Source organism: Felis catus, chromosome D1 (assembly GCF_018350175.1).
Source record: "Felis catus isolate Fca126 chromosome D1, F.catus_Fca126_mat1.0, whole genome shotgun sequence".
Taxonomy (NCBI): domain Eukaryota; kingdom Metazoa; phylum Chordata; class Mammalia; order Carnivora; family Felidae; genus Felis; species Felis catus.
The window spans coordinates 89,394,983-89,422,239 of NC_058377.1; the positions used below are offsets into that span (position 1 = coordinate 89,394,983).

At 41.8% G+C, this 27,257-nt stretch overlaps 1 protein-coding gene across 8 annotated transcripts in view; it reads left to right on the plus strand.

The window, feature by feature from the left end:
* The window catches only part of TRIM44 (tripartite motif containing 44), a 109,254-nt gene that overhangs the window by 13,899 nt on the left and 68,098 nt on the right, over positions 1–27,257 (plus strand). For 7 of the 8 annotated variants that reach the window (XM_011286805.4, XM_045039140.1, XM_045039139.1 and 4 more), the window contains exon 2: positions 7,719–7,796. In XM_011286805.4, coding sequence (XP_011285107.3) covers positions 7,719–7,796 — 78 coding nt within the window. Of the gene's footprint in view, positions 1–7,718; positions 7,797–12,717; positions 12,949–27,257 lie in introns of those variants that run through there. The other variant, XM_011286807.3, reaches the window with a different exon arrangement.

Sequence of the window (27,257 nt, forward strand, 5' to 3'; positions counted from 1 at the left end):
AAAGGGATGTGGATGTAAGCAGTCTAAGGCTAGTATGGAGGAACTGTGAAGTTATTAGGAATCTAGGCTGTTTCTAGCTCTGCTCTGCTACTTTTAGGGTGTAGTCATTGTCATGGACCAAGTTGACTGCTGGTATTCCAGCCAGCACATCCAGGTTCCAGGATAGCAGGCACAGGAAGGTGAAGAAGGGAACGCCTCTCCATTTTAAGAAAACCCTCTAGAAGTTGTATACATTGCTGCTTATGTTTCACTGGCCAGAATTCAGTCCTGTGGCCTTATCTAGTTGCAGGGGAGATGTTTTCTCTAGGCTGTGTCCAGCTAAAAGCTGGGGTCTGTTACTAAGGGAAAATGGGACAATAAATATGAAGGGCCAAGCAGTCTTGCATCAGTTGGCTTTGCAGTCTGTGCGTTTGAGTACTTACTAGCTGTGTCGTGTTGGATAATTCACTCAGCGTCTCTGAGTCTTGGTTTCCTCGTCTGTAACATGGGCATAATAATTGTTTCTCCTTATTGGGTTATAGTGAAAAATAAACAAAGATCATACATGTAGAGAGGCTAGCATAGTGCCTGGAATATAATAAGCCCTCAGCAATTGGTAGCTCTTATTCTTATTACCATTATAAAGCCATCTAAGGTTCCGTTCTGAGTTCAATTCCAGACCGATTAGTCTAGTCTGGCAGCAGTAGAAGTTCTGGACACCAAGTTTCTTTGGGTGAAAAGTGTTCAGCCTCCTCTCCTTCTGCTCCTTCTGCCTGCTCTATTCTGGTGGCAAGATAGTCTGGTGAAAACCTTATCTTTGAGAAGAGGCTCCTGTATGTTTCAGTGTCCTGCTGGTGCCTTATGCACTAGCTAACCAAAACACAGCTGGTAGGTCTAATTTTAGGTTCACAAGTCTTGCTGGTTGTCCTCTTTAAATTCTGTTTTACATTCTGAACTGTGGGAAATTTTTATAGAAGCAGAGGGGAGGCAGAGGCAATACACCCTTTACTTTCTGGTTAGAAAATAGCCTCCATTTTCTCTCCAGTAGGGGAGAGGTAGTGTAGGCACCCCTCTGCTCTCCTCTCTGTTCTTTGGGTCAGCCTGAACCCTGGTGGGATATAACCTGTGTTGAGTGGTAGACTCTGACTTAACGTGCACGAAGAATGAAAATGCTAATCTTTGGCTGAGGTTATAAAACTAAGGCGGTCTAGAAACTCTTGTCTGCTGTTGAATTTTGAGGCTCTTTCTGGAGATGAGAATATAATAATAATAGTTACTGAGTGGTTTTAGGTCAGGTGCTTTTCATTCATTATTTCAGTTGATCTCGGTAAAACTCCCACAATAAGTTATATTATGGTTCTCATTTTACAGATGAAAAAACTGATACTCAAAGAGCTTGAGCTTTGCAGAAGGTCACCTAGCTAATAAGTAGAAGGACTAGCATTTGAATCCAGGTCTGATACCAAAGTACATGTTCTTTCCACCACCTCCTGTTGCCTCTACTCCCACGTTTTAATTATTCCCACTTACATTTAAACTTGAATGTTGTACCAGCACATTCTGATGTTTACCTTCTGTATGAAAGCATTTAATACTTTCTGAGTATTCTAAGACTGTTCTTTCTCTTCTATCTGAAGTTTTCCTCTTAGATATTTTACAGAGTTATTTTGATTAATAACAGATCATTTTGTCATTTTTTTTCCATTTATCACTTCTCGAGTCTGGTACTTGGTACTTAGTAGTCCCTCAGTATGTTGTTATTCAATTAATAATAACAAACAACAGTAACTAAAACTTATTGAGAACTTAGTATGTGTCAAGTTCCTTACTATAAGCTTCCCACGTTATCTTATTTAATTTTTACCACCGTTCTTTGAGGTAGAGTACTTATTGAGATGTTTTTATGTAGTGTTTAAAGTTAGTGGCATGGTGACTTTTTTCTTTGCTCTATTCGTTTAATCAGGTGTGGAGTATTTTTGGACAGCAGGGAATTTAACAGTAAGTAGTTCTAAGTCCCTGCTCTCATGGAGCTCGTATTGTATGAGCAAAACAGACATGAGGAAGTTCAACAGTAAACAGTATTTCAAATAATGATAAATACCGTGAATAAGAAACTAGGAGAAGGAGAGGAGACTGACGAGGATGGGGAATGAGAGGGAGGCTATTTAAGGATCTGAGGAGTTTTTCGAGGGTAGTGACTTGGGTAGAGTTAGAGCCAGTGATGGGAAGATCTGGGGGCATAGTGGCTCATGTGGAGGGAGTAGAATGTGAGGAGGCTCGGGGCCAGAATAAGCTTGCTGGAAGATAAAAAGGATGGTTGGAGAATAAATGAGTAAGGGTAGGGGATGAAGGAACAATAGTAACAGATAAGGTCTGATTACCTTGATGAGGTAGGCCATGATGAGGATTGAGTGCAATAGACTGTTTAAGAAAGGGTGTGAGCAACATGGCCTGTGTTCTTACAGTTTCACCACTGTGTCTGTGTGGAGAACGGCCGGTAGGGTATCGAGAACGGGGGCGGTGTTACTGCTTGGCCCGAGGAGTAGTGTGGACGGTGAAGAGTAGTTGGAGGCGGCAGATGTTCTAGAGTTAGGTTTAGAAAGACTTGGTGGTGGGTTCTTTAGACCAAGAAATAATTTTGGATCTGAGCAACTGTATGAAGGTGGTCGCCCAACATAGGAGTGGACTTGGAGCTGGAAAATCAAGTCATGTTGAAGACAGTAAAGAATTTTTATGCATGGCGTGGTGATACAAAAACTCAGCTTCATTTCCTTTTGACAAGGCTTTGCTTTCTGATTTGACTCCTTAGGAGGACTTGTTGTATATTCTGTCTTTAGTCCTCTTCCACTGTTTTTCCCAAAAAAACTCTTTTTGTAAAAATAACAAAGTTGGGTTGATTTTTTTTTTTTTTTTAAAGCATGTTACCAACACAAGGCCAGTGGGATAGGAAAAAAACCAAAACAGCCAGCTAGTGTGCTTTCTGAACTCGGTATCTTCTGATTTTTTTGTAATGCAGAAGTCAATACTTAGGAACCCGTTGAGGATGTTTAAGTGATTAACATTTGCATTTCTACTGACAGATTGTTCTTTTGGTGTCCAGCTGGTTATTGGCATTAGACTAGACTAACTCCCATAAAACTACAGAGATACTTCTGAGTATCTTCTGAGAAGACTCTCAAGCAGGCCCTGTGCCATCAGTGCAAAGCCCAATGTGGGCCTGACTCCTGAACCACGAGATCATGGCCTGAGCTGAGCTCAAGAGTCTGACGCTTAACCCACTGAGCCACCCAGGCACCCCCAGAACTTTTTTTTCAATGTGATGAATAAAAAATATCTTAATTGCAATAAGTTTGAGCATCTTTTACATCTTTTCAGATGTTTATTAGCCATTCTACATTTCTGTTATGTTCTTATCCTATGTTTGGATTTCACTGGGGCATATTTGACTTTTACTTGTTTATAGGAATCCCTTTTGTATTTTCTTATGTATTCTTGACACCAATCTCTTCTGTTATATATATATATCTATATATCTATATATATCTATATAGATATATATATATCTCAGTCTTTTTCATTTGAATCATTCTGATCCTGGTTTTTGCTACTGACTAGCTTTGTGATTTGGGGGCATCATTTGGGTATTCATTTGACTTCCACAGAACCATTTTTTCACCATTGTAAAGTGAGAACATAGCACCTCTTAGTTACTGTGTCACTGTGAAATGCCATTGACAAAGTGTATGAGCCGTGTGATTTTTGGGTTCCTCATTTGATTTCCACGAGCCATTTTCTTGGCTGTGAAGTGCGAGTATACTAGTTTTTAAGTTTATTGTGAAATGCCAATGAAAGAGCATATGAAAGTGCTTTGGAGAGTAAAGAACACCTTCCAGTGTAAGGCATTTTTCCTTTCTTTGGCTTTATTATGACTCACCCCTATGAGCTGACTTTTCTGAAGGATGTTACATCTCCACAGATTGATCAAACTCTTAAGAGTCGGGTGTCACAACATAGCAATTGTCTCTTTGTGTTCTACATTCTTTCAGGGAAGGAAAGAGATGTGTAAACAAGATACGCTTACATTGAACTCCTGTGTTCTTGGAAGGTATTGGGTGGGATGGAGGTGGAGGAGAGCAGTATCAGGAGACTCTCACTTTGCCACTCAAAATGCCTGCTGCAGGAGTGACACAGTAGAATCTGGCCATTTATGGAACCAGATATCTACAGGGTTAGAATTAGCCTGCCTATTCTTACCGTTATGGTCCACTTCTCAAATAGAACACAGCTTCATAGGCAGTAGTTCTAACCCCCCACAGTAGGGAAGTATGAGGGTATAGTTTCCTATCCTGGTTACCTTTTGCAAACAGATGATTAACTAAAACATACTACCCTATGCTTTGGGGACATGCAAATTCAAATGCCACCTCAGACCTAGATAACCCTGTGTTTCTACCCTACGTAGCATGCTGTAGAGGGCCCTTCCTTTTGCCATCCCCTTCGTGACTACTCTCCCAAGTATCCAGGACTCAAGAATTACCTGATGAAATATCTTGAATCTGCTTTCGAGGCCTGTAGAGCCTCTTTCTGAGTCTGTTCCTCCGAAGATAGATCAAGCCGTTAGATTCTACCCCTGAATGTGTATAACTAGATCCCAGATGTGGCCAAGGGTGACTCCTTGAGAGAGATGTTCCCAGAGCTTGGGTGCACTAGTTTTCACATCTGTGCACAAGGCTTTTTCAGGTGCAGGAAGGGACTGGTGTGTGGGGAAAGAAACGAGGTGAATCTGGGGCCAGGGTCTTCCACTTGGACTTTTGCCCCAGCCTTGCAGCTGTTGGGGGCAGGTCTGCCCAGAGGAGCCTCTCCCTTCTAACCATCTGCTTATTTTATGGGGGGGGGGGGAAGCCATTGGGGCATGTTTTCTTCACCACCCATTTAGAGGCTGAGTATAGCTGGCTCAATATAGACCCCAGTTAATCTCTGAGAATAATTCTCAAAAAGAGTGGGGTGGGGGTGGAATGGGTGAATTTCCTGAAAGGAGAATATCTGTGCATCTTCCTCTGTCTCTCCCCTGGGTAGGCAGTGCTGCTGATGCTTGGTGAAGAGGAGGAAGGATTCTGCTGACACACTGTATTTTTATGAGAGAAGGCTAAGGGTTCCCTTATCTCTCCACACAAGGCACGTCTGCCTGCAAAGGGGCTGTCTGCTTCTTAGGGATTCCTTCGTCGTTCCATTTCTTTTCTGAATGTTTTAAGGCACAGTTTTGGTGCATTCCTTTCTGTTGTCTAGAGCCGGGGGGGAAGTCATAATATATCAGGGCTCTTGCTTAAGAGCTTAAATTGGGCGCTGGCAGCTGGGATGTGGGGGAAGAGAGCTTTCCAGGGACAAGTGACCTGCTTGTTCAGCCAATGAGAAGCAGGTTAGAGAAATGATATCACCAGACAGGCTTTATTGTTTGATCATCTCATAAAAGCAGGATTGTGTCTGGCGACTTAACCCTTTTTTAGGTATTTCGGTCTCACCCAACTCTCTGGTATGTGACCTCTGGATTCCTTTTCCCAACTGTCTGCTGTGAGACCACAGAGATTAAGGATTTAAATTGGTGATGAAATTTGGAGAGTTGTGAACCATCGTTTTAAAACTACAAATTATTAAAATTTAGAACCACAGCTAGGATGGGAATGTCAACTACTCTGTGTTTAGAGAGCACATCTAAAGCAGATACCAGTCTAGTCGTATTACACCAGGCTTTTACTGGATAGACTTGGAAGAGAAAGAGAGTTAGAGGGGAAAAAACATTGAGCCTTTAGTCTATTTTAATCTACTTAAAGGGGTCTTACTAAGTATTTCCTGTTTTAGAGGAATTGGAATTGGTTCTGCAAATTTGGAAAATATCACTGATTCTGAGACCAATTTTGAGTAACAGATATTTGTAGTGTTTGTTTGTGTTGTACCTCTTTATTATCCTTTTCCCCATAAAAATGACCATCATTTTACTTCCTCATGCTTCCTTTTCTTCACTGGTAAAATGCAGGTGATGATCCTACCGTATCCCACAAAGGAGTTGAGATAAAATAAGCTAATTTATGTGATTTTAGAGTGTGCTACACATGTATTATAATTAGGTCATTCATTTTTTTCAGATTGCATGTTCACTCATTTGTTCAGTAGACTTTTTCAAACCCTTCTTGATGCTGGGCATAGATGCAGAGATGGATGTAGTTCTTACCCTTAAGGAGTTTAAAACATTAAGAGGCAGATAGACAACAATAATAAAAGTGTCTCATGTATCTGTTGCATTTACCATGTTCCAGGTCCTTTTCTAAGCACCTTAATGTATACTAGTTCATTTAATCTTGATGTAACCCCATGAAGCAAGTATTGTTATTAACTTCGTGTTATACAGGTAAAGAAATAGAAGCGTAGAGAGGCTAAGTTGCCTTGGGTCACACAGCCAGTGGTAGAGTTGGGACTTGAGTCCAGGCTGTGTGCCTGTAGAGTCCATTCACTGAGTCTGTGTTGACCAACACAGTACTTACTAGCTATCTATAGTTTTCGAGGACTTGAAATGTGGCTTGTCCAAATTGAATTGGGCTGCATTTGTGAAATACACACTAGATTTCAAAGACTTAGTATGAAAAATATGTATAAAATATCTCATGTTGAAATTACATGTTGCAGTGATAATATTTTGGGTATTCTGAGTTAAATATACTAGAATTAAGTTCACTTTATTTTTGTGGCTACTAGAACTCTTTTTTTTTTTTAACATTTATTTATTTTTGAGAGAGAGAGAGAGAGAGAGAGACAGTATGAGCAGGGGAGGGGCAGAGAGAGAGAGGGAGACACAGAATCTGAAGCTGTCAGCTCAGAGCCTGACGCGGGGCTCGAACTCATGAATCGCGAGATCATGACCTAGGCCGAAGTCTGAGCTTAACCAACTGAACCACCCAGGTGCCCCTGTGGCTACTAGAACTCTTAAAATTACATATGTGGCTTGCATTTATGGCTTACATTACATTTCTCTTGGATTGTGTTACTCTAATCGTTCTAATGAAATAACAATAATAATAGACATTTATTGAGCACTTACTAAGTGCCACATACTGGGCAAATACCTTTACACTGTTCTAGTGAAGTCTCAAAATAATGCTGCTTATTATCCCCATTTATAGAAGGGGAGAAGGTTTTGAGAAAGTAATTTATCTGAGGTTAGTCAACTAGTTAATGACAGACCCCAAATTTGAAACCTTACATGTCTGACTCAAAAGCCTGTACTCAACAGCACACTGTAATACCATTTGAAATCTCGGGGCATTTTCTTTGTTTTTATTTTTACAAGAATATTTAATGCTGCATACTTCTGTAATTGGCATGTAGAAGTTCAAAATAAAAACCACTAAGTCATGAAATGGACATCCCAGATCAAAATGTCTTTTCAGACCCTCAGCCCTCAGTGAGCACTGGCGCAGTTGAACCCTAAGATGAAGCAATGTGTCAGCCTGTACAAATTGCATTTAGTTTTCATTCCAGTAGTTCTCTCAGGTCAGTGGGCAATTTATGTCCCGACCCTCTTTGTCCAATAGAGGAAGAGGGACAGTGCAGCTTTCCTTAGTCGTTTAGTTCTCTTGGCTAATAAGAAGAAAAAATTGCTTTCCATTTCGTTGTCCCATGAAATGCTATTTGTGTTTGAAAGAGCAGCAAAACGCTGTCTAATGACCCCTGACTTTTCTTTCTTCTAGAGCAAAGACTCTGGCGGACTGAAGGCGGCTATGATCGAGTTGGTGGAAAGGTTAAAGTTCAAGAGCTCAGATCCTAAAGTAAGTATTGTTTTGGAATTGATCTGGTATTGGTACTCCAAGTATTTCGTTCTCCTTGAGCTAAGTTCTAGGGATGTTAATGATCATCGATCTGAACGTCGCATCAAGATCTAATTAAGTCTGCCTATCAGAAGCATTGTTCTCATATGCCTAGAGATAAGTCATCTGTTTTTTCCCTTCTCTGTTTTATGACTTACAACACATAATCATTAATTGTTTTCTCTGAACTGCAGACAAGTGCATTTTTAATCTTCCTTTAACAGGCCTTTGAGACTACTGTCCTTTGTGCCCATTTAATTCAGCCAAAGGCATCCGAGGTACTGATCAGCTTAATGCTGGGGACTGGAACAGGCTCCAGACTTTTCCAATTGGTGTTCAGCACTCGCGTCTTGTCTCTCTGCCACTTACAGGAACCAGCTGCCACAGCGAATGCTTTTGTCCTCATGACCTCGAGTCTGGTCTGGGAAATGGTTTCAGCTTCCCAGCTTTCTTTGCAAGATGTTAGGAGCTGTAGGATTGATATTCTGGGAGATTCCATACCAGGGTGGGGGTGGACTGGGAACTGAACATGCCGGAGGGATTATGACTAACACAGCCTCCCTTCTCCTACCCAGAGACTTACTGTGGCACTACTTGGTATCGATGCCAGCTGGCTCTCCTGACAGAGCCTCTCACAATTAAATAGGGAAAAGAGCACAATTTTGTTTCACGTTTTGTATCCCCTACCTTTTTTTTTTTTTTTTTAAATTTAAAGTTCTTCATATGGTGAATAGACTAGCATTTTTTGAGTACCCACTGGGAGCCAGACACTGTGCTGGGAGCCTGACATTCCTTTTTTAAAAATTGTGGTACAGGGGCGCCTGGGTGGCTCAGTCGGTTAAGCGTCCAACTTCGGCTCAGGTCATGATCTCACGGTCCGTGAGTTCGAGCCCCGTATCGGGCTTTGTGCTGACAGCTCAGAGCCTGGAGCCTGTTTCAGATTCTGTGTCTCCCTCTCTCTCTGACACTCCCCCGTTCATGCTGTCTCTCCCTGTCTCAAAAATAAATAAACATTAAAAAAAAAATTTTTAAAAAAGAAAAAAATTTGTGGTACAATATACATAATGAAACTTACCCCTTTAACCATTTTTAACTGTATGGTTCAGTCTCATTAAGTACATTCACATTGTTGTCCAACCATCACCACCACCGCCATCCATCTCCAGAACTTCTTCATCATTCCAAACTGAAACTCTCTGCCCATTAAATGCTTCTTATTCCCCTTGGCTTAAATTCTTGTGATTTTTGCAACAACCTGGTAGAGTAGCTTATTATTCCCATTTTATTGATAAAGACACACTGAGGCTTAGGGAGGTTAGGGCCATTTGCCCTGAATCTAGTATAATTTAAAGCTGCGATTCATACTGACTCCAGTAGCTGTGCTCTTTCTTTTATGTCATGCTGCAGAGCAAGCCCTGGGATTCACCTCCTTTCTATCCTCTAATCACATTGTGCCTCGATTTTCTAATCAGAAACACTATCAGGGCAGAGTCACAGACAATGACAGGCTTTTCAAAAGGTGGCTGTGGTCCTGAATCTGCAAAATTTCATATAGCATCGACAGCATTGGAACATTGGTAATATCTCTTATCTTCTGGTATAGTTAGGGTTCCAGAGATAGAGAGGATCTTGATAGAAAAATATTGGGGTAGCCTTCATCAATTTTCTTAGCTCAGAGTAGAAAGACCCCTGGTATGAGTAGTTTTCCTTAAGTGAAGATGAGCTAATTAATTATTAAAGATTACTGAAAGCTTTTTTTTTTTTTTTAACTGAATTTCTCTGGTTTCTGGGGCAACGTCTATCCTGAAGGAGACAACTGTGTTTTCTGTTTCTGCCACACCCATATGCTTGTGGGCAGTGATGGAGCAAGAGGATGTGTACAGATTACATTGAGTGGCTTCTGTGCATGATGATAATACAAGTAAAGTGCTTTGGGGTCCTTTATGGATGCATATAGTGCTTCTAATGGGAAGCTTGCCAGAGGTGAAAAAATTGAGTGGTCCCATGGGAGCAACTCCTGGAAGCCTCAGGATTTTCCCATGATGCATCATAAGCTAAAGGATATTTGTTAGGACCAGACTTGATCTTGGATATGTGCATACACACTCACCTCTTTTATCTTCTCTTTATCTTGTCCCAGATTATTTCCACCAATCTATTTTATTTTCAAGCCCCATTCCAGTTTCCCGTATACATATGCTATATGGACCCAGAGCTAGCTTGAAGAAGGACCACTGTAATTGCAGAATGAATGTCAGATCACTAAGGGGGGTGTGTGGGAAATGGGACACTATATATATAATTTTTGCAACAAATAAATAGTCGTCTTCCGAGAGAAGTTTTTAGTTCTGCTTTCCCTCAGAACTCCACCGTATCTTTTTTAAGTTGGCCTATTTAAGAGGGACAGAATCTCTCAGGCTTTATGACCTGTCATTTCCTGGCACAGGAGCTTTTCATAGAAGCACTGATTTGAGTCATGGAGCACTGAGCACTATCTCTGCCTCACTTCCTCTAGAATTCCCTAAAGCATCACAAAGCTTCATTAGTCCAGACACTGAAATCTACAGGGGACTGAGTTAATTTTTACCTCTGAGTTTTGTCAGAGAGGAGTGGAAGATGACTAGATTAACCATTTTTTAAAATTATAAAATAATATATGCTTATAGATTAAAAAATACAGATATCCATAAAGGAAAAGTCAAGTGAATCTCCCCCAAGCTAACCACTACTAACAGTTTGGTGTGTAACCTTCTAGACAGTTTTTCCATGTGGAAATATACTTCTAAGATTTTTTTACAAGAAATATACTATACCTGTGGTTTTATTACACAGAATATCTTGGGTATACTTCTGTGTCAATAATGTAGACTTAATTATTCTGAATGAGAAGCCTCATTTTGTCCAAAATATTTGTCCGATGCCCCTTTTTCTTTCAGACCAGTGGTTCTTAACCTTTAATGTTTTAAAAATCACCTGGAGGACTTATAAAATACAGAGTGCTGGGCCCACCCCCCATGGTTGCTGATTCAGTGGGTCTGTGGTGATTAGAGACTATGGTGGACCTTGGTGATTTTCCTTCCCTCTTGTTTTGATTTTTTTTCATTCCTTTCAGCAGATGGCCAGAAGAGCCCTTATAAATAAATCTAAGCGATTTCAACTTCAAAAAAAAAAAAAATGAGATACATAAAACTTCAGACTTAGAAAACAAACAAATTGAGCTGAGGGGGCAGAGGAGAGGAGAGGGAGGTACACCGAGGCTGCCTGAGAGGACAGGATTCCTGTAAGGCACCATGTCCAGCAGAGAAACACCAAGGCCCGAAAGAGGGAGAAGAGTTCTGGTCAGGATTTAAGAGGGTGACGGAGGCTCATGCCATGGTACAGGAGTGGGCTGAGTTCTAAAACCAGAGGACATCAGGGGACACCAAATTCTAGCCACTAGGGGTGAGCCTGAGGACAGGAATCAGAGCCAGTGGTGGTTGGGAAGTAAGGCACAGAACCCGATTAAGTTGTGTGCATGCATGTTGCTATGGTGAGCCCTGTTTTAAGGGTGCATATCTCCGGGGATCTAGAACTTTGTTTACAATGGAAAGAGAATATTTTTAGTAACAAGCAATCTTGAGTTTGTTTAATTGGAAGTGGTCTTTTAAATAATAAGGCATCCTGATGTGTTTGATACGAACCAGTTTGCAAACAAATTTTTTTTCAGTCCTACTTTTCAGAAACATTTATTGCACAAAGCAGGATTTTTATCTGTAGAATTCTTATATTTATGTTAGACTTCCGGGAGATTAAAACATGTAGTTAATCGTGTGTTTGTGTGTGTGTGTGTCCGTGTGTCCTTGTGTCCATTCACACCTGGATTTTTTTTTTTTCCAACGTTTTTTATTTATTTTTGGGACAGAGCGAGACAGAGCATGAACGGGGGAGGGGCAGAGAGAGAGGGAGACACAGAATCGGAAACAGGCTCCAGGCTCCGAGCCATCAGCCCAGAGCCTGACGCGGGGCTCGAACTCACGGACCGCGAGATTGTGACCTGGCTGAAGTCGGACGCTTAACCGACTGCGCCACCCAGGTGCCCCCACACCTGGATTTTTAACAGCTTGAAAGCATTCTGAGTTCTTCACAGCTCTCCTATGAAGTGACTATGCAGTAATCTTTCATAGTCTACCCAGAAGAAACTAAAACTCAGAAAACACATTGATTCCTTTCCCTTTCTTCCCCCTCTCCAGCCTCTCAGAAAGCATTGAACCAAAAGGATAACATGCTAAACTCAGTCCAACTAACCTCTTATTATGTAGTTAATAACAGCCACTCTATTAGTGGCTTTCTCTATTAGTATTGATTGCTTTTCTTTCCATCTAAGATGCGCTGTTCATTGTTTCCTATGTCTGGTGTGCTTGAAACAAGTAGTTAAAAACACAGTTGTGTCTCAAAAAATCATACTAATCTTTAAGAAGTTATTCTCAAAAAAGTGCCTTAAACTCAAGCCAAATGGCTCACATTCTTTCAGACTGGAGTGGGATTAAACATGGGAGCTAGCCATACTAAGACTGCCTAAAGCATAACGGGTTTTTTTTGTTTGTTTTTTTGTATTTTCTTCAGTTTCTAAAGGTGTTCGTACTAAAGTGTGAAACCAAAGAATTGTCTGGCCACGTGAAATTAAACATATCTGAGAATTGTCCTATTTTTAGTTAGCATTTACATAGCATTTTATAATTGCAAGAGAACTTTGCAGTCCATTTTAGTAGCTGATATCATTGAATGGAACGTAGCCCAGTCCTTCACTCTACTGTGCTAATCAGACTCTTGTTAAAATGGTAGGCTTGGCATGTACAAATAGAAATGGATGTAAGCAAAATCTAACTTAAATTCCCGTTGTTAGTGTCTTGTTATTCACCAGGGTCAAGCCAGGTCTCGGTGCTGGTCCTTGCCCTGCCCTAAGACAGAAGCATTCACTGGGACAGTGTTTATTCAGCCAACTGAAGCAGAGAATTGAGATGCCTCAGTTATCAAGATGATTCATTCAAAAGTGATTCTTTGGTTGGAAAGCAATTAGAATTACTGACCTATTTCTGCACTTTTCATAAAAAATAAAGGAAGTTGTAAGTAGTAATCTGAAGTGTTTTGTTGTATTTTTTATCTCTGTACCCTCAAGCCCTAGTCGGGTACCTGGCCATAGTAATAGATACACATTATCTATTACAACAACAGAATGAAAAGAAATACTGTGCATTGCCCTGTTCTATGGGTAAGCACTCTGAGACTTAGCGGGGTTAAATAGCTTGCTAGTAAGTGATGGGAGCAGGACTCCACATTGGGGTGCTTCCTGTTCTTACCCCACACACGGTTGTTGAACCCACGGATGAGTAAACGTAGATAGATGTGCTGTCGTCCTTAGCAGTATGACTCTTCGCTGACTATTTTTCCCTCACATTCTTCTTTTACCTGCCTTTACCGGGTCCTGCAGCCTACAGCCCCAGGGTCCGAGGACTGGAGGATGGCCTTTTCCAACAAAAAGTACGGGGAGGTGGCAAAGGAGCCATGACAGCCCGGAGCATTTAGCCCTGACTAAATGAAGAACCCAGGCTGGTGTTTCAGCATTTGCCTGTTATTGGTGTGGAACACCACGTGGGAAAAATGCCTGTGCTTTCTCAGGTCCGATCTAGGCTCTGAGGGCTAGAATCCACTGGGAAACAAACGTGGCCCTTTTCCTCCTCTGCGGACACTTGAGCGGCAGAAAGAGGAGAAGCATGCTCTTTATCCTCCTTCACTGTCCCCCTGCCTTTATCAAAACAAAGCGAGACAGCTTCCCTTTTTCCCTGTCTGCCAGTTATCAAAATAATACATTCTCTCTGTAGAAAAATGTGGAAAACAGACAAGCATCAAAAAGAAAGGAAAAAGCCTTATGCTATTGGCAGTGGTTTGTAAGCTTCGAGTGCCTCTTTTTTTGACTGCAGATTCTTGAGCCTCACCCAGAACATCCAACTGGGTAGTTCTGAGACTGCTCTTGTGATACACGGCCTGCATGATTCTGGTGCACATGGTCACTTGTTCACACTTGAGGACACACGTAGGAGAAAACTGGTTAATGGTGCTTGGTCTTTCAAATAGAAAATTGGTATTATTGTCTCTCTCTGTGTAGCTGTTATCCTGTGTGTATCTATGTGTATGTATTAGTGTGAGTGTGTATTTGTGGGTGTGTGTATGCATATATATATATATATACACACACACACACACACACGCATACATAGTTTGTATCCTGCTTTTTTCATCTAACATCATCCCTTATAAACATTTTTATCATTTGAATCCACTTCAGTCCTGTTACTTGGAAAACTAAAATCCTAAAGGCCAGTCTGCCATTATTGCCAAATGGAAGTTTTATCCAGTAAGGCATTTCTGTTTTCTTCCTAATAGCATAAGCAGATTCTGTTAATTTTTTTTTCAGGCAGGCCAGTCACCGTGTAAGATTATTCAGGTACAGTGGAAACTGAGTTAATGCAAAGTCAGGTACGCAGGCGTGCAGTCAGCCCCAAGCTGAGCTTTTGACAGCATCTGCCTTCCCACTGGTCAGGGTGTCTCACGTGATGTGACTAAACGAATAAACGTAGGGCTCAGTGGAAAGTCTGAGGCCATCTCCAGTCCCCCACTTAACAGCTGAGGAAACTGAGGTGCCAGGACCCCCTGCCGGAGGTCACCCAGGCAGTGATAGCAGAGCCAGAGCTGGCTGGCAGTTTTCAGGACTACAGGGCTCTAGTTTTTCCAGTAGAGAGATGTTTTCAACTTGGCAAGGGTGTAGAAACATTGGAAATGGTACAGTCACTTTGGAAAACAGTCTGGCAGTTCCTCACAGGGGTAAACAGAGTTGCCATAGGACTTAACAAGCCCATTCTTGGATAGATACCCAAGGGGAATGGTAACAGGTGTCCACACCAACACTGCACACCAGTGGTCACAGCAGCATGATCATACCATCTGGGATGTGGAGACCACCCAGCGGATGACCGCGTAACTATAACCTGGTATGTCCATACAGTGGGATACTGCTGGGCGACACACAGAAATGAAGCACCCATTGCAAGCTGCAAAAAGGATAGCCCTCGAAAATGTGATGCTAAGTGAGAGAAGCCAATCCCCAGAGACCAGATAGTGTGTGATCCCGTTTATATGACATGTCGAGAACAGGCAGATTTATAGAGGTGGGAAATAGACCCCTTGTTCCCTGGGGCTGAGGGAGATGGAGAAATGGGGTGGGGGTGACTGGTAAGGGCTGGGGGGGTTTCTTTTCGGTGTGATGAAAATGTTCAAATTGATTGTGGGGTGATTGCACAACTGTGTGAATGTACTAAAGACCACTGAATTGCATCTTTAAATTGGTGAGTTGTATGATTATGTGAGTTATATCTCAATAAAGCTTCTGAGAGAGGAAGAAAGATTTCTGTCCCAGTCCCTTTTTTCAGCCCTTCACTTAAAAGCATCATCAGGGAATAGTCTGACTTTCTCCCCAGACAACGATGAGGGGCAGAAACCTGATGTCAGCCTCTGTCATGGGGAGGCAGTATTCTACAGTTAGTGAAAACTCAGGCTCTGGATGGGACCGCGGCTGGTCAGATTACCTCCAGTGTCGACCGCTTTTCCAGCCCAGGCAGATCCTGTGCTTAATCTCTTCATTGCTCAGGTTTTTGTTTTATTCAGCTGCAAAAGATGGGATAATAGTACATACTTCATAGGGTTGTTAGGAAGATTAAGTGAGATAATCCATTTAAAGTGCTTTGTACAATATCCTGTGAGCGAAGGCTGCTGCTAGTTTTCTCCTAGTCCTGAGAACCACTGCTGCTTCCAGCATAAGACTATGGGTATGTGGGGGCCGTGTCCCAAGCCACAGTTGAGGAGGCCTTCTGATCCCTGTGGAGAAAAGTAAGCCACCTGTTAATACCTAACTAGATTCTATACTTTGATCAATTAACGCTTCCCAGGATTAGTGACACTTTTAAGGGCCACTGCTACCTCTTTTGAGTGATAATGGCATGCAGTTAAGTTGAGTTAGATCTCCCAAGTTGGAGCCCCTTGGTATTTCTGGCTGGCTGGCTGGCTGGCTGGTTGGCTCTAGGCCTTGCGTGGCCTCCTTGCCTGGCGTTAGTTCAGTGTAGCAACGTGGCCCGTTCAAGTTGAGGCACATATCTCTGCCTTGGGAGTTTACAGCTGTGTGTCCATATATTCCCAATAGAAATAAGAAATCAATGCATAGAAGCAGTTATGTTTATTGTTGTGGAGCAGACTCTGTAGTTAGCAAAACTGCCTGGTGCCAAATTAAAAAAAAAATAAATTAAGAGTCACAGAAGAAATTAAGTGTCACATTTAAGAAACACATTAGGAGATATGTCTCGACTTTAAACACCACTGAGATTCTTTTTCTCTTCCTACTTCCCCCTTCTCCTGCAGCTTTACCCTTTGGCCATCCTCTTTCTATTGGAGCACCAGAGCTCCTAATTGAAGTACCGTACAAATCAACTCTGGGCATTTAAAACTACGGTAGGCATGGTTTCTGAGCTGCCTGGTGGGCTAGAGCATTGTTCAAAAGCAAAGGGATTGAGCTTTAAATGGCTTAATAAAATTAATACATTGTGATGTCCTCTTCCCCCTGCTCCAGGTCCTGTCTGCACTGACGGGAGACCTGATAATATACTCTCTGCCAAAGCCTGAAGGACTTATTACGTGACCAGTGTGGAGAGGGGAGTGGGGCTGTCAGGGCTCCCCCAGAGCAGCCACACTTCATGTTGCCAGCGCAGGATTGTATTTGACATTTAATTTAGGAGGCTGGGTGCCTAGATATAAAACTTTATTGTGATAATAGCGATAAAAACCACCCAGACTTTTATGTAATGGCCTCGGCCTCCTTCTTTCTCCCTTCTTCCCCTTTTCCTGTTAGTTCCACCTCTCATTCGGCTAGGAAATAACACTCAGGTCTGCTCAAGTAAAAAAGATGTTTTCTTTGATCTCTTAAGGCTAAAGTTACAGAGTGCGACTCTCAGTCTACCTCAGGTCTGTATGTAGATGCTTGTGTGTATATATAAAATGTAAAATTTGAGAACCACATCTCTCCCCTGACTGCATTTAGCCAAATGGAAAAACCCGTCTGTGGCTGTGTAGAGAAGGTCAGTTCAACCCAGTGATTTAGTTGATTACTAACCTTTGTTGAATGGCTTCTGTTTACGTCTACGGCTGGTGAAATAAATTCTATGATAGATCCTTAATTCCTAACTCAACCTGATTAGCTAGACGGTATAATCCCCATTTTTACAGAGGAGGAAACAAAGATTTAACAGGTTTAATGACTTGTCCAAGGTTAATGATGCCAATAAATTGCCTTTTTATGATTGCTATGTGGAAATAGTAGTAGTTGTAGGAAGTTACTTTTACTTATAGAAATGGGTTGGGAAGAGTATACCAATAGAGAGTTTGTTCAGACTTCCAGGGAAAAAAAACCTATCAAGTATGACATGCTTTCTTTACTTCTGTGGCGTAAGGGCACAGACTTTGGAGTCAGATGACCTGAGTCCTTCTGGCACTTGTTACCTGTCCGTCTTGATTTGTCTGAGCCTTTAGCGTCACCCATAAGCTAGGACTAATCATATTACATTTTTATTACTGAGTACCCTGAAAACGGAAACTTTTGAGAAGGAGATAAGAAATAATAGAGGATGGTTAGAAGCATGGCCTTGGGGGGGGGGGCGGTGCCTGGGTGGCTCAGTCGGTTGGGTGTCTGACTTCAGCTCATGATCTTACAGTTTGTGGGTTTGATCCCCGTTTCGGGCTCGATTCCCATGTCAGGCTCTGTGCTGACAGCTCAGAGCCTGGAGTCTGCTTCGGATTCTGTGTCTCCCTCTTTCTCTCTGCCCCTCCCCTGCTCATGCTCTGTCTGTCTGTCTGTCTCTCTCTAAAATAAATAAACATGAAAAAAAAAAAAAGCATGGCCTTGGGGACTGAAAAAGTATTTTCGCAACTGTACTTAGTACCTTAGAATCCTGTGGTTCTTGGGTAAGCAGACTGTTAGCTGCTCCAGGGGTGTAATAGGGCTTCAGTCTGCAGAAGAGAGACAATATGGTAGAGGTAGGTTGTGAGATTGAGGCAGACTGTGCTTAGGAGCTGCGGGGCAGAATGTGACCTACCCTTCCCGCATGCTGTGTTTTGCCCTGGTGTCACTGAAGTAGACTGTATCTGATCTTATCAAACTAGAAGAGACAAACGTTGCTCCTTGACAGCTGGCCTGTGGCCATTTACTGAAACCAAGGCAAGGAGCCCCTGATTGACATCCTTACTTTTCCTGCCTAGGTTGTATGAGAAGGTCCTTCCTGTGTTCCTTTGGGAAATCTGAATCTGCTCTCCCAAGGGTGTACGTTCTCCTTCTGTAAGAAAACTAACTGGGGGCTCTTTGTCTGTGAGAGCTCAGTGGGTACCGTGTAAAAGGCACACAATACATGTTCATGGTTACTGTCATCTGCACCTGCAGAATAGTTCTGCTGATGTTCCTGTGTGCCCGGAGAATACGAAGTTCTTTCTGTGTATTGTGTAGACTTCACAAAAAATATCTGTGAGAAAGATATTATTACCTCCGTTCTACAGACGAAACTTTCACCTTTCTGAGCTTCAGAAACACAGTTATTAGTACTCAAACCTGTTTCTCTACCACAACAGACTCCGTGAGGTTTACAGTTTTGACATGTGGCAAAGGAGACCTGCGTCTCAGTGCCCTTTCCTCGGTGTTCTTGGTGGTGTGCCGTTGTTTGGTTTTGATGGCGAACAAATAACTGTGGTTTTGCAAGGAGAATGCTCAAAAAGGGAAGTGGAATGGAGGAGGAAGGCTAAGTCTTATTTTAAAATTGCTTTAATCTTCAGCAGGTAATATAGGCCTACTTAGTATATTCAAGTCTAAAAGGGTTAAAAATAGTATTTCTGTTTAGTTATCCCTGAAACTTTCAGTGTCAGTTCCCACCTCCCACCTCCTACAGGATAATTTCTGAGGCAAAAACTGTCTTTTTAGCTTATGCACAGGTTAAGATGGAAGAAAAGCAAGAGAACAAGGTAAACTGGAAGCTCTGACTCTTACTCCTGTTACAGGTCCTGGGTGTCTCTGGGGGACTCCTTCTTTCACATTTCTGCGGGGGGGGGGGGTCACTCAGAATTATTTTTCTGCTCACTCAGGAAGAGTTGTGTTCAGAAGTTTGTGATTGCTTTCTTTATTGCCAGCCTGGGGTCAGGCAAGGAGAAAGGCCTCTAAAGAGCAAGCAGTAGACTGAGTGGACTCTCAGTGAGCCTAGCATTCCCGTTGAACTGTTCTCCGGTGCCTCCAGTTCAGCACCACTGGGTTTCAGTGACACCGGGTTTCACGTCAAGTTGTCATGGCAATAGAGTCATAGCAGCTGACAGCATGAACAGGCAGCCCTGGGAGGAGAGGATGCTTGGCGGTGGTGCCACAACCATCGTGGCTAGATCTCTGTCTCTCACAGTAAGAGCTGCTCATCAGTCTGCTGTGACCACGTCTCTCTCAGATGACTGGGGGCACACAGTTGCTGTCTGCTTCACAGCTGATTGGCAGATTCACTTCAGTTGTTTGTTAGGACCTTTCCAGTACAAAGCCTTTAGGCAGCACGGTCCTGAGCCTCTAATGCTGTGAGTGTATGTACATGCGTGCGTGTACATGTATGTTCATATTTGCATTTGGGGGAGGGAAAACCATGAAGGAGGAGATTCAGAAGAAGCATAGAACAGGTTCATATGCATGAAGCTGTTAAAGAAGAGAGTACTTAGGCTCAGGTACCAAAATTTACAGTCACAGGAAGAAGCACTCTAGCATAAAATGAAGGAAGGCTGGAGTATTCTGACTGGAATACGGGGTTCCTACCTGAATCGAAGGTACACGCCAAACCAAGGACTGCCTAAGACGAAGCAAAGTCTAAACACCAAGGAGGAGGGAAGGGAGGATCAGCCGGAATTTCTTTGGGGCTTAGGATTCTGGTTAGCGAGTTTGAGGTACGAGTGAGAGTGGGACTGAACTAAAGGGCCTGAGGAGGGTGGGTGGCAGTTGGAGCTAAAGTGAAGAGTGTGGGTCTGGAGACTGGGTATAGGTATTTGGTGGAGAGTCATGGAAGGGAATGCAAAGAAAGGGGTTTTCATAGATACAGGGCAGACTTCTTTAGCCACTGTGGTGGAGGAGAGGCAGATGTGGGATGGCTTCTCACATTTAGTCGGAATGTATTGACCACCATTTTGTGCAAGAGCCTAAGCAAAGGTGTCATCGTTTCTCCTCTAGATAACTAAGTCAAAAGACCTATTATCTGGTGGAGAAAATAAAACTGAACTCCAGAGTTTAGAGCCTGGCTGATTTCCTAAACCCTGGTGTCATTAAGGGGGAAGGCGGGGAATAGGACAAGGTCTGAAGGGAAAATATGGAAGAATAATATTGTGGTTAAAAGGCAGATGTGTGGTCAAACTATGTGGGTTCAAAATCCAGGTCTGCCACTTACTCTATGTGAGTTTCTCACCCCCTCTGGACCTCAGTTTCTTTATTTGTAAAGTTGATGGAATAATAACTGCCCCCACTTGGTATCGTCATCGTGATGACTAGTTGAAGGAAAACACGTGAAATGCTTCCATAGTACTTAATATCTGGCCACTCAGACCAGGCAGCAGGAAAATGTTGAGGAGGAGGAAGAGGCCTCAGTTTGAGGCTTAATGGTTTGAGTAACAGAAAAGCACCCAGGTAGAGCTACACATCAAAAGGAATTGCGACACTAGAGGCCTGAAGAGAAAATCGAGGTTTGGGAGCCATCTGTGTGGAGGCAGTAGCTGAATTGCAAAAATGGGATGAAATGACTAAGGAGGAAGGTGTGGAGAGAAGGTGGTTTGACCACAGAGGGTGTTTGACGATGTCTGGAGGTGGGGCGCGGCGCTACTGTCACCTCCTGCGAAGAGGCCGGGGTGTTGCTACGTATTTCACAAGGCACAGGACATTTCCTCTACACGAAGAGTTGTCAGCTCCGAGTATCAATAATGCTGAGGTTGACAAAACCCTGGTTAGAGGAGTTTCTCAATCATACTCACCTAGAGAGAGAGGGTAGAACTGCAGGGAGGGAGCCGATATACAGAAAGCCCGAGAAGTCCAGGGTCACAGAAACCCTGGAAGGAAATTAAAGACTGAGGGACATGGGTGGTGTCTAAATGCTGCAGACAGGTGACTAGTGAGGTTAAATGGTGTTGGTGACTAGTCGACTCTTTAGTGGTGTTCATGAGTGGGTTTTAGGTGACTTTCTAAATAAGCTTGGTGGTTAAAGGTAGGAGAGAGGGTAATTGCTTGACAGGGCAGCATTGTCAAGGGAAAAGTTTATTTTATTCTCTTCTTTACTTCTTGTTTTGTGTCCCCTTTAGAATTTCTATAGCAGATTCCTAGTCTCCCAAAAGCCCCTCTAGTTTTGGCAACAAATGTGATTAGAGACAAATCCAAATTGGCGAAGCACCGCTCCAGGAACGTTAAATTTATGCAGTTTTATCATTTTAGAGATAAAAGGGACACCGTTTGGCTTTTCACTTTTAGTAACTCAGGAGCCTGGGGCCCTGAGAGATTCATCGGTGATTGCCCCAAGTCACCTAGTTGGTTGGCTCCAGAAGACAGGACTGACTCCCTCAGGGCCTCTGACTTCTTATCCTGAGTGCTCTCTTCTGTGCAACTACTAGAATTGCTCTCTCATCATCTGATACTGGTTCGCAGGGGCTCAGTTTCCTTTTCAGGGGCATGGTGCTCTGTGGGGTGGCTGTCAGGGCACTGACCTGGAACAGGGGCGACTGAGGCGAATCTTGGCTCCACAGCTTAGCTGCTGCCTGACACTGGGCAGGTGACTTAATCACTGTGGGCTTCAGTTTCCCTTAACATAAAATGAAAATGTTATTACCTACCTGAAAGTTAGACTAGAAACACTTGTAACAGCACCTGGAACACTGACTACACGTGGTAGCTCTTAGTATTTTCATTGTCATTATTCATAAGGCCCTGTCTTTGTCATGGATTAAAGGATCCGAGAATGTCCAATGATGGAATCAGGCCAAAGTTAGGCATACCTTCTCTTTTCACCCAGTGTTGCTTCCAACTCCATCTCCCACTTTGTAATAAAAGCAGTATCATGAGGCTTAGTGCTCCTTGGTTATATGAGGTCCTGAAGCAGATGTCCCTCTGACGTATCGTTAGGATGTCCATTTCTCATTGACGAGCCTGATGCTTCTCTAAAATATGTGGCTTCACACTTGGTTACTCATCGGATCAGTTAGTTAGATCTTTCTTAGAATTTTTCAAGACGCTGAAACCTGCTCGTCTGAACTGAAGCTCCCATGGAAGAACCTTCAAATGACGGGAGTAGCATGTGCTAAGTGCTTGACTGTTGTGGAAGCCACTATTTTAATGGGCTTAAGTTGAAAAGGGCTTAAAAAACCCTTTGATTTCTTATAGAAAAGGGAAGTCCGATTCGGAAGGAAGGGTCCGTTATTAACTGGGGAGGCAAAGAATGAAAATGTTGATGTGCTTGAGACGTAGAAGAACTTGAATTGGCCTGGCCCTTTGGATGCTCACTTCACCCCCCAGACCTTTTCTAGGCTCCATTTCAGTGGCTATTTAGTTTTGTTTTAATTGTTTAACTTTTTTTTTTAAAATAGACTTTTAAAGAGCAGTTTTAGATTCAAAATTGAGCAAAAAAAAAATAACCAAGTTCCCATATACCTTCTGCCTCCACACACTTAGCCTCTTCCACTCTCAATGTTTCACACCAGAGCGGTAGATAAATTTGTTACATTTGATGAATCTGTATTGACTTATCATTATCACCCCAAGTCCATAGTATACATTAGGGTTCACTTTTGGTGTTATATATTCTGGGGGGTTGAATGAATGTATAGTAATATGTTATCTCCCATTATGGTATCATACAGAGTATTTTCACTGTCCTAAACATTCTCCATGTTCTGCATATTCATCTTTCCTTCTTCCCGGAATTCTGACATCCATTGATCTTTTTGCTGCCTCCATAGCCTTTTCCAGAATGTCATGTAGTTGGAATCATACAATGTGTAACCTTTTTACATTAAATTCTTTAATTCAGTAAGATGCATTTAAGGTTCCTCCACGTGTTTTCATGGCTTGGTAGCTCATTTCTTTTTAACGTCGAATGGTATTCCATTGTGTGAATATATCAGTTTATTCATCGGTTCACCTACTTGAAGACATCTTGATTGCTTCCAAGGTTTGGCAGTTATGAAGAAAGCTACTGTAAATACCCCTCTGCAGGTTTTTGTGTGGACACAAATTTTCAGCTCCTTTGGGTAAATACCAAGGAGCATCATTGCTGGATCATGTGGTAAAGGTATGTTCAGTTTTTAAGAAACTGCCAAACTCTCTTCTAAAAGTGGCTGTACCATTTGGCATTCTCATCAGCAACGAATGAGAGTTCCTTGTGCCCTACATCCTTGTCTGCATTTGGTGTTGTCAGTGTTCAGATTTTGGCTATTCTAGTAGGTGTGTAATGACACTTCATTGTTTTAACTTGAGTTTCCCTAATGACATGATGTTGAGCATCTTTCCTATGCTTATTTGCCATCTGTATATCTTCTTTGGTGAGGTGTCTGTTCAGGTTGTTGGCTCCTTTTTTAATTGGGTTGTTTGTTTTATTATTGTTGCATTTTAAGACTTCTTTGTATATTTTGATAACGGTGCTTTATCAGATGTGTCTTTTACAAATATTTCTCCCAGGGGGCGCCTGGGTGGCTCAGTCAGTTGGGCGTCTGACTTCGGCTCAGGTCATGATCTTACAGTCTGTGAGTTCAAGCCCCAAGTCAGGCTCTGCGCTGACAGCACAGAGTCTGGAGCCTGCTTCAGATTCTGCCTCCATCTCTGTCTGCCCCTCCCCTGCTCTCACTGTGTCTCTCTCTCTCAAAAAAAAAAAAAAAAAAAAAGAAAAACCCCAAATACTTCTCCTAGTCTGTAGCTTATCTTCTCCTCCTTTTAACAGTGTCTTTCACAGAGAAGTTTTTAATGAAATCCAGCTTGTCACATTTATTTCATGGATAATGCCTTTGGAATTATATTTAAAAAGTCATCACCATGCCCAAGGCCATCTAGATTTTCTCCTGTGTTATCTTTTAGGAGTTCTATAGTTTTGCATTTTACATTTAGGTCTCTGATCCATTTTGAGTTAATTTTGGTGAAAGATGAAAGGCCTGTGGCTAGTTTAATTTTTTTTTGCACATGGATGTCCAGTTGTTGTAGCACTATTTGTTGAAAAGACTCTTTTTCCATTGTATTGCCTGTGCTGCTTTGTTCAAGGGGTTTCTGTGGGTCTATTTCTAGGCTCTCTTTCGTGTTCTATTGATATATTTGTTTGTTCTTTTACCAGTTCCACACTGTCTTGATTACTGTAGCTTTATAGTAAGTCTTGAAGTCGGGTAGTATCCTCCAACTTTGTTCTTCTCCTTGGATATTATGTTGACTCTTCTGGGTCTTTTGCCTCTCCATATAAACTTTGGAATCATTTTATCAATATCTACAAAATAACTTGCTGGAATTTTTATTGGCATTGCATTGCACCTATGGATCAAGTTGGGAGAACCGACATCTGACAATATTTAGTGTTCCTATCCATGAATATGGATCTATTTAGTTCTCCTTTGATTTCTTTCATTAGAATTTTGTAGTTTTCCTCATACATATTTTATTAGGTTTATACTTAAGTATTTCATTTTGGGTTGCTATTGTAAATGGTATTGTGCTTTTATATTCAAACTTCATTTGTTCATTGCTGGTAAATAAGAAAGTGATAGACTTTTGTATATTAACTCTGTATCCGGCAACCTTGTTTTAATTCCTTATTAGTTCCAGGAGTTTTTTGGTCAGTTCTTTGATATTTTCTACATAGACAGCTATGTTATTTGTGAACAAAGACAGCTTTATTTGTACCTTCCCAATCTGTAAACCTTTTATTTCCTTTTTTGTCTTACTGCATTAGCTAGGACTTCCAATATGATGTTGAAAAGGAGCTGTAAGAGGACACATCCTTGCTTTGTTCCTGATCTTAGTAGGAAAACTGTAGTTGCTCATTATTAAGTGTGACATTAGCTATAGATTTTTTGTAGGTGTTTTTTATGAAGTTAAGAACGTTTCCCTCTGTTCCTAGTTTGTTGAGAGTTTTTTTATTTTATTTTATTTTTTTAATTTTTTTTTCAACGTTTTTATTTATTTTTGGGACAGAGAGAGACAGAGCATGAACAGGGGAGGGGCAGAGAGAGAGGGAGACACAGAATCGGAAACAGGCTCCAGGCTCCGAGCCATCAGCCCAGAGCCTGACGCGGGGCTCGAACTCCGGGACCGCGGGACCGCGAGATCATGACCTGGCTGAAGTCGGACGCTTAACCGACTGCGCCACCCAGGCGCCCCTGTTGAGAGTTTTTAAAATCATAAGTGGAACTTAGATTTTATCAAATGATTTTTCTGCATTTATTAATATAATCATGTGACTTTTCTCCTCTAGCCTGTTGACATGATAGATTATATGAACTGATTTTCAAATGTTGAAACAGCCTTGCATACCTGAGATAAATCCTGCTTGGTCATGGTGTGTAAGTTTTTTATAACATTGTTGGATTCAATTTGCTAACATCTTACTGAGGATTTTTCTTTGAGCTTCATTTCTTTTTAAAAATTACTGTTCAAGAAAAGTGTCACACATTATTATAGGAAATTTGGGCTGCAAGTGAAAAAAAAAGAAAAATACTCTTAATCCCATTGCTCTGAGGTAACCACTCTCCAACATTTTGGTGTATTTCTTATGTCTTTTATAATAGAAATATTAATAACAGCAACAGTAAATATCATTATTACTTCATTGAGTGGATACTTGAAGTAACTAATTGATAAGTGAGGTAGAGATCCCATGGTGCTGTATTTACACAACGGGATAATGAAAGAAAGTAAGGATATACATGACTGCTTTTGTCTAGAGTCTTTTGATGAAGATAAGAAAAATGGTTTAAGGAAGAGATTAAATATTCACCTTAATTACCTTTTCTATACCCTCCTCAGTGCCCCATCGTAATATCCAATCAATTCAGGCTTCTAACCAGGTTGTCAGGAAAATACTTGACCTCACTCAGAATGTGAGTAATGGAATGTAGTTCATAGTTTGTGTCTGCTGTGTTTCTAGGCTGCTGGATAATTTTCCAGGCCTTAGGAATGAGCATTGGTTTTAGTCACAGATAGTGGCTATTCTTCTCATACACAAAAGACACTGAAAAAGGACTTTATCCTCCTCATTGATGAAGCTCTTCCCTCACCTGCCCTCACTGGAGCCTGATAGAGATTTGGACAGTGCTCTCATGCAACAAAATGCCAGAATAAATACTAGAGGCTATATAGAAGCCTGAACTTTGAGATTCCCGACATGAAAGTTTCCATGGACACTGGCATGCAGGGAAGGGCAGTGTGCTGGTGGGAATGAAGACAGATTGCAGCATCTGAAAAAATTCCATTTCGTGCTTTTTTATTTTTCTATTTTAGAATTGTAGTCATTCAGAAAAGGAAAGGGGGAGTAAAAGTGGACTTCTTGACCTTTGGGGGAGGAATTTAGAGTCTTCACAAACCACTTCATACAGCTCACACTTTTTTAGGTCATTTTTGGAGTAGACCCTTTAAACTTACTTGCAGGAAATTTGTCTAGTAGAACAAGTATTTCTGACTCTTCAATCAGTATAGACTCTGATGCTTTTCTTTTGTGTAGCTTTCTTGCTCCTGACCGTGTTCCATCTTTCTCAGTTCCCGTCAGCAACACTTTTCTGGATCAAATCTTTCTTAAGCTATGATGCTTTCTAGCTAGTGTGCTTTTTCCCTTTTGAAAAAATAATCTGCCTATAATAGAAAAATAAACATTGGTTTCCTACAAGCCAGCTAGCTAGGAGTTAATGGCTTATAACCCATGTCAAGCATACTGAATGGTGTTGTTTTTAAGTACAGGCTCTTAATTCAAGGTTTTATGTGTTTAATTATGTATGTGTAAAGTGCCAGTCTGTATGCCTCTTGGGTCCAGCCTGGCTTGGAAATATTAACTATGAGAGCATATAGATGTACCATGGGATAAAACTTACCTCTTCAGATGTGCATCCTTTATCCCAAGATTCACTTGTGGGGAATAACATCTCAGTGGGGATAATATCAGTGCTGCATGTTAACCAAGGAAACATCTCAATTAGGAAGAAATAAATTTGAAGGATCTGAAGCAGGCAGAAAGGGATCATTACAGGCGGTAATGTTGTCGCACAGAATATACTGGGGTGGACCAAAGGAAGTTGATTTCTAAACTTGACTTTATTACTGCACTTCTGTGTGTGTGT